This window comes from Trichosurus vulpecula, chromosome 3 (genome assembly GCF_011100635.1).
Source record: "Trichosurus vulpecula isolate mTriVul1 chromosome 3, mTriVul1.pri, whole genome shotgun sequence".
NCBI classification, from domain to species: domain Eukaryota; kingdom Metazoa; phylum Chordata; class Mammalia; order Diprotodontia; family Phalangeridae; genus Trichosurus; species Trichosurus vulpecula.
In genome coordinates, this window is record NC_050575.1 from 56,406,511 (window position 1) to 56,414,240 (window position 7,730).

At 41.6% G+C, this 7,730-nt stretch overlaps 1 protein-coding gene across 1 annotated transcript in view; it reads right to left on the reverse strand.

The window, feature by feature from the left end:
- The window catches only part of LARS1 (leucyl-tRNA synthetase 1), a 55,748-nt gene extending 51,056 nt beyond the window's left edge, over window positions 1–4,692 (reverse strand). Inside the window, exon 1 of the mRNA XM_036749544.1 lies at window positions 4,466–4,692. Within this exon, the coding sequence (XP_036605439.1) occupies window positions 4,466–4,603 (138 nt within the window). The 5' untranslated portion in view covers window positions 4,604–4,692. The remainder of the gene's footprint in view (window positions 1–4,465) is intronic.
- Between the last annotated feature and the right edge of the window lie 3,038 nt (window positions 4,693–7,730).

The window sequence follows — 7,730 nt, forward strand, 5'->3', positions numbered from 1 at the left end:
TGAGGACAACTGGCACAAAAGCACAGTCATGGCCATGACGCATCCTGTGTGAAGAACAAAGAGGGGCCAGTCTGGCTGGATCACGGAATGTGGGAGGAAGAGGAAGGTCTGATAAAGTTACACCAGACCGTGAAGGGCTAAAGAGAAAAGAGTTTAGAATTGATTCTAAAGGTAATAAGGAGCCACTGGTGTTGACTAAATAGAGTGGCGTGGGTGGTTTAGCACCTAAAGAAAATCACTTTGGCAGCAGTGGGGGATGGAATGGAGTAGAGAGACACTTAAGGCAGAGAAACTAATTAGGAGGCTACTTCAATGAGCTAGGTGAGAGGAGAAATAGACCTGAACTAGGGTGTTAACTGTATGAGGAAGAAGGGGTGTGATTCAAGAGATATTGTGGAGGTAGAAATAAGACTTGGCAACTGACTGTGTATGTGGGGTGAGGAAGAGTAAGTAATGCACAATGCCAGCATTATGAACCTAGAAGATGGTGGTGCCTTCCACAGAAATGGGGAAGTCCGGAAGATGGAAAAGTTTGGAGTGTGAGAAGACTCGTATCCACAAAAGTTCCCCATCGCCCCCAAGAGGAATTAGTTTTCCCTAAAAGACAACAAAGCTAGTGTCCCCTGCCTCCCTCGAGCAGCTTCATGGTCACTCAAGGGCATAAAAAGTTTTATGGAGGGAAGAGTGTGGAACCCTGGTAGATGCTGGGTCTATCACAAGAGGCACACTGATTTTGAAACATCTATGAGACATCCAATTTGAAATATCTAATAGGCAACTGGCAATGTGGAATCAAAGCTCAAGGAAGAGACTGGTGAAAACACCATCACCAAATGCTTTATCAATGTTTGACATCCAAATAAAACATTTTAGCTTTTATGCTTAATAATAGTAACTATGGGGTAAAGAAAGATAAAATGAAGTTACCCACAAGTGGAATAGAAATGGTGAGTCTCTCCTCTAAAAAAGGAAGAAAAAAACAAGGGAGATGAACCCTAAAAGAAGCTATGGAAATAACATGACCCACTCATCCTAGGCAGCTAAGTGGTCTAGTAGACAGAGAAGCTAAGTTTGAATCCTGCCCCCAACTTACAACCATGTAGACCTGAGAAAATCACTTAACCTCTTTTAGTTTCCTCTTCTGTAAAATGGAGTTAATAGCACCTACCTCACAGGACTGCTGTCAAGGATCAAATGAGATAATGTAAAGCACTTTACAAACCTTAAAGCATTATATTAATGTTAGCTATTATTATCATCACCCAGAGCAAACAAGAAATGGAGCATTTGAAAAAGAAAATCTACCTAACAGCTCTCTGTTCAGCAGCCAGAATAAACTCATTTTTTAAAAAAAGTACAGGAAGATCAGGTCAGAAGCAAGACACAGACAAGCAGGGTAGTAGTACTGGTACCACTATGTTGAATTTTACATATACTTTTTAAAAAGAAACTATACATATGCAAGAGATTCACAGTTTTACACACAATCTTCTGTTTCACCAGCCTTTCAAATTCAACCTGTTCAAAACCAAACTTATTTATTAATTTGCCCCCCTAAATCTGATCTTCCTTCAGACTTAACTATGTTAGATAATGCTACCGTTAATTTAGTCTCTCTAGTTCTAACCTTGAATTCTCTTTTTCAGTTTACCTCATATATAATCAACTACCAAATACTACTGATTGTTACTGTCATTTTTCAGCTGTGTTCGACTCTTTGTGACACTACTATGATAATACATCGACAAAATCTCTAGCATCCAACTCTTCTTCTAGTCTCCCTGCCACCAAGCTAGTATAGACCTTCATGCTACCTGGACTATGACAATCATCTTGCCAGTATCATTTCCTTCTCCAGTTTATTTTTCGTACCCTTACCAGAATAATTTTTCTTATCATTTGGTCGTGTTACCCGCCTCTCAAAAATCTTCAGTGACACGCTACTGACTAGTTAAAGTTCAATCTTCTTTGCCTGCCATTCAAGGTGTCCCACAATTTGGAGACAACCTACCTACCTTTTCAACTTTATCTTGTATTATTCCCCTTCACACATACATACTAAACTTGAGTCAAACTGGAAGATTACACCTCCAAAATTTAACCTGTAGTCTTCTGCGTTCAGGATTTTACTTACACTGTTCACAGGACCTCCAATATATTCCCTACCCATCTTAACCTACTGAATTCCTACCCATCCTTTAAAGTTCAACTCAAACACCACCTGTTCTATAAAGCCTTCCATGATTCTGCCAATAAGTCTTTCCTCTTGGTTCTCACACGACATTCTTTGTACCTGTAGTGTATTCATCATGTTATAGTTAATATTTTAGTTATTTTATATTTTTATTTGTTATCCCGACTATAAGTTCTATAAGGAGAGGGACTGTCTTATCTAAACTTTCTCTCTCCCCAAGACCATATCAAAGTAATAAAAGTTTGATGAATTTAATTAATAAACTAGTTTAAATGGAGTGCAGACTTAAATCAAATTTTCTGATTCCTGGCCCAGGGCTGTTTATGCTTTAAGTACCATCTAGCTCTAAAGTTTTGTTATCAATGATCCTATCAATGATAGGAAAAGTTCCATCAGAAATTCTGTTAAAGAGGCACATCTCTTCAATATACAAAAAGGGAAACAAGTGATCAATTTCAAAGGTTGTAACTGTAAAGAGTGCTAGATATGGGGTCAGAATACCTACAATCAAATTTTAGCTCTCCACCTCTTTAATTACTGGTTTAACAAATTATTGTATCTGTGTCCTTTAATTCTCTTCTATAAAATGAGAGGACTGAAGTAGATTAGAATGGTATAACCTTATAAAACACTTTGAATGAAACTTAGATCAGTGATGCCATCCAGGTCAAAGTAAAACAGCCTTTCACTTAAGTTATTTTTGTTAGAGTTATCATCAAAAACAATAAAGATACTATTTTCTTCTGCTCTAGGTAGAGGAAAAATTTCCCATATGATAATCAAAGGTATTTTTAAAATAAATTCCCATCTTTCACCTAGGGGTTACAGCTGTCTGTTGCCCTTGTAGAACCAAAAAGGGAGAGTTCCTAATGTTGAGCACTTTCCATAAGAATACCAAATCAATCTGAATGCAAATTAGGATCCTTGAAATATAAATATAAATCCTGACAAATCTCAAGAGTCCAAAGGAGAGGCAGTGAGGTGGCAGTCATTATGAGGATTCGCTTGGGTTTCCATGTCTGGCTTATAAAGGAAAAACCTGTCTAATGGAGCTCCCCAGAACTGAATGTGTCATAAAACAGGTTCTTGATTCAAACTACTGAGGTGGCCTTCCTCAAAGAATATCAATGAAGACCCAACAGCTGTGGGCTGTGAATGAACGAGTACTGACTGGACATGAAGTCAGAAAACTTGAATCTGAATGTCCTCTATTCTTATTACCCCCATAAACTTTAAACAATTCCTTATTCTATCTGGAATTCACTTTCCTCATCTGTAAAAATAAAGGGATAGGGCTGGATGCTTTCCAAAGGTCCCTTCTAGTCCTAGATCCTATGAAGAATCAATAAATTCCAGCCTCCTGCCTGCAGAACACCAGGCGAGACGTCAAAGGACACAAGGTTTTAGGAGAGACATAGTCCCTGCCCAGAAGGAGCTCAGGGGGCCCTAGAAGAAAAAGAAACAAACACGGATAATTGTGATACACGATATTACACTCTGAGTGTTTGAGAGCCGTCCAGGAGGGGGAAGATGGTTTGGGAGCCGGGAATCAAAAGAGACCCAGTGCTTAGCACATAATAGTAGCTTAATAAATGTTTACTGATTGCCTGGACATGGGCTTCACTTTGGGAGATTCCGTTTCCCCACATGTAAAAGGAGAGGGCGGGTTAAATGATTCTGGTACACCCCAGGTCAGCTCAAGGGCCATCCCTGGGCCCCATCAGAGGAGGGAGGGAGGAAGGAGAGGAGGGAGAGAGGGTGAAAGACAAGACAGAAAGACATATAAAACAGACAGCGACAGAGCGACTGGGGCGGGGGGGGGGGGGGGGGGGGGCGGAGCCGATAGAGACAGACACACAGAGAGACACACACACACACACACACACACACACGCAGATGCAGGGGTGTGTCATTAAGTGTTTAACAACCGGCTCTCCGAAAATTTACAGCACTCTTTGAAGGTTAATCTGAATTATTGCCATTTTCTCCATCACTTTCTTAAATCTAGACAACCAAACTAACCAATAAACCAAGCCCGGATTGGTGGTGTTGGCCGATTTCTGAGGTATAAATGCTCGCACTGTAAATTTAACAATTGGCTAGCCTGGACGAGCTGGCTTCAGCACTCCCCGACAGAGCAGCCACCACAGGTAAGGAGGCCGAGACCGAGGCCGAGGCCGAGAACGAGGCGCTGACCGAAAGCGCCCAGCGCTAAGATAGGATACGATGGGCCAGGCCTGGTGGGGGTGGAGGGAGGGGAACCCGACTCACCGTCATGGCGCCACACGCAGTCTCCGAACACCTCGCTGAATCCAACACCTGCCCCCACGCAGCCTCCGAAGAAGTATCGGCTAGAACACCCCCTCTCTGCCTTCTCCTCCGACACCCTCTCCCACGTGGCAATCGCATACAGGACCTACACTGACCCAAGCAGAAACCCGGGTTCCACCGGCTCACCCTCCTGAAAGAAGGCAGTGCACCGAGCCCCCTGGGAATTGTAGTTCTCAGGACCACGAGAGCCGGCGGTCATTGGACGCCATTTGACTACATTTCCCAGAGGGAAGTGGGCTCTCGCCGGTCAGTACAGGAACTATGCAGGCGTTAGGGAGCGTCAACAGGGTTCGCGAGGGCAACTTCTACTACAAATCCCATGATGCCATGCAGGAGTCTCTCAAACTTCAACCTTTTCACCCTGAGGAAGTGGGAGGTGGGGGTGGGGGCGGGGGCTGGGTGTTGCTCTTGTAAAGTAGTGTGGTATTTATTACTCTTCCTAGGTAGAGGAGCTAATTACGGCTTACCACTTCCCACAAATATTTATCTTCACTATTATTCAGCAGCTTGATATTTAGACCTTTTACAACCATTTATCAACTATCCCCATTCTAAAGATGAGGAAATTGAGGCACTCAGGCGTCACATCAATTATTTCAGGCCCCACAACAGTTCCCTAAGACCACAAGACTTTGCTGTTTGGTGTCTGATGGCCTGAGATTTTTCCGCCCTGGGGAATCTCCATTCATTCTGTAAAGCTCCATGAAACACTGTGTGCCTACAGAGCTAATGGTGCTATAGTGGAAAGTGCACTGAATTTGGAAGGCTGTTTGTGTGCCTAGAAACAAGCTGCTTCATTCATTTCTCTGAGCCTCTCATCAAATCACTTCAGCGTCTCAAACCCTTCCGGAATGACTCCTTGTTGCTTTCAGGATACATACAAACTCCTTAGCCTTGCATCTAAAACCTTCCACAATCTGGCAAATACATCTTCCTTTCCATTCTTTTTTCATCTTACTTTCCTTCCAAGTATTCTACATTCCCATCAAACCATACTATTAGTTGTTTTCTGTAGGTACAATCCATTCTGCCTGGAATGCTATCCATTACACCACACATCCCCCTTCAAGACTTAGCCCAACTACCACCGCCTCCACACACAAAGCTTTCATTTAATAAATGTTTATTGCATGGAGTCACAGGAACAGAGACTTAAACCTGAAAGGGACCTTAGAGATCATCTGCTCCAACCCCCTCATTGTACAGGTGGGGAAATTGTGTCCCAAAGAGGTTGCTGAAGGGCACACAGGTAGGTCACTGGATTTGGAGTAAGAAGACCTGGGTTTGAATTACAGTTCTGCCACTTTGCTGTGATTTTCAATAAGCCATTTAATATTTCTAAGTCTGGATTTCTTCATCTGTAAAATGGGCACAAAATTCCTATTTTGCAAGGTTATCATGAGGGTCAAAGGAGATCACTTTCTTACTCCAAATCCAGTGATTTATCCCCAACAGGAGAACATATTGTTATTTTATGGGGATTCATCTAGCAGCAATATAACTAATGAATTGGTGGAGGAAGAAATAATGTCAGCCTATAGAGGTTGCTAGGTGGTGCAGTTGATAGAGTGAGGGACTTGGAGTCAGGAAGACCTGAGTTCAAATGTGACCTCAGATACCAGCTGTGCAACTTTAGCAAGTCACTTAGCCTCTGTCTGTCTCAGTTTCTTCCACTCTAAAACAGGATTAATAATAGTAACTACTTCCCAATGTTGTTGTGAGAATCAAATGAGATAACATTTATAAAGAGCTTAGCACAGTCTCTGGAATATAGTAATAAATGTTTGTTTCCTTCTTATACTCCCCAAACCATCAATCCCCAGGTAAGACTGTACTAGTTATTTCAAGACTATTCATACATATATCAATGCATATATAATCATTAGTTTGATAGTGCAGTGCATGAAGCGCTGAACCTGGAGTCAAGAGTCAAGAAGATCTGAGTTCAAATCCATCCTCAGATACCTAACTGTACGACCTTGGGCAAGTCACTCAAGCTCTGTCCGCCTCTGTTTCCCCATCTGTAAACTGGAGAAAATAATAGCACTTGTTTTCTCCTCAGATATCTCCTCATTTCCCACCCAACTATACTCATTTTGGACTTTTTTGGCTTCTCTAGCCGCTCTCATTTTGGAATTTTGGATTTCATTGACTTCTCTCCATCACGGTTCCCTTCCTCCTCCCATCTTTTCAACTTTCCTTTTTGTGTTGTCTTCCCCCATTAGATTATAAGCTCCTTGCAGCCAGAGACTGTCTTTATTTTTATATTTGTATCTCCAGCACTTAGCACAATACTTGACACATAGTAGGCATTTAGTAAATGTTTATTGACTATTATCTAAGGTTGTTGTGAGGACAAAATGAGATAATATTTGAAAAGGGTTTTGCAAACCTTAAAGCACTGCATAGATGCTAGCGATTAAATAGAGTATTACTTTAATTGACACTGTGCTTGGCATACAGTAAGCACTCATTAAATGCTTTTTCATTCATTCATTCATTCACAGATAGAAGCCCATCAATGCCTTCTCATTTTTTGCAACTGTCATGCATGTACATTATGTCATCCATATGCCTTCCCCTTTAGTTATATTATCTACCTTTCATTTCAAAATCCAGCTTAATACATACTTCCTCCCTTGCTCTGTTTCAGATTGGCCTCATCAGTCATTATTCAATTCAACAGCCAATCAGCATTTCTATATTTAGGTCTCTAAAATCATAATTAGCTTTAACTTGTTTATGTCCTTTTGTAGGTGTTTTTCTTCTATGTTTGTCTTGTCTTTTCATTTTAGGTTCCAAACTCCTTCAAGGCCAGGAGCGTCATCCATTATTTTTGTTGTATCAGGGGCAGTTTAATACTTTGGCACTCCGTTGCTCTTAACCCCAACTCTGTGCTTCTGTTCCCCTAGAGTGGTTGTTCAGTCATTTCAGCCATATTTGATTCTTTGAGACCCCATTTGGGATTTTCTTGGCAAATACACTGGAGTAGTTTGCCATGTCCTTCTCCAGCTCATTTGACAGATAAGGAAACTGAGGCAAACAGGATTAAGTGATTTGCCCAGGATCACACAGCTATCAAGTATCTGAGGCCAGATTTGAACTCAAATTTGACTCCAGGCCTGGCATTCTATTCACTGAGCCACCTAGCTACTTCTAGAGTGGCACAGAGGCTTTAAAAATAATAAAGTAGCAAGAATCTCAA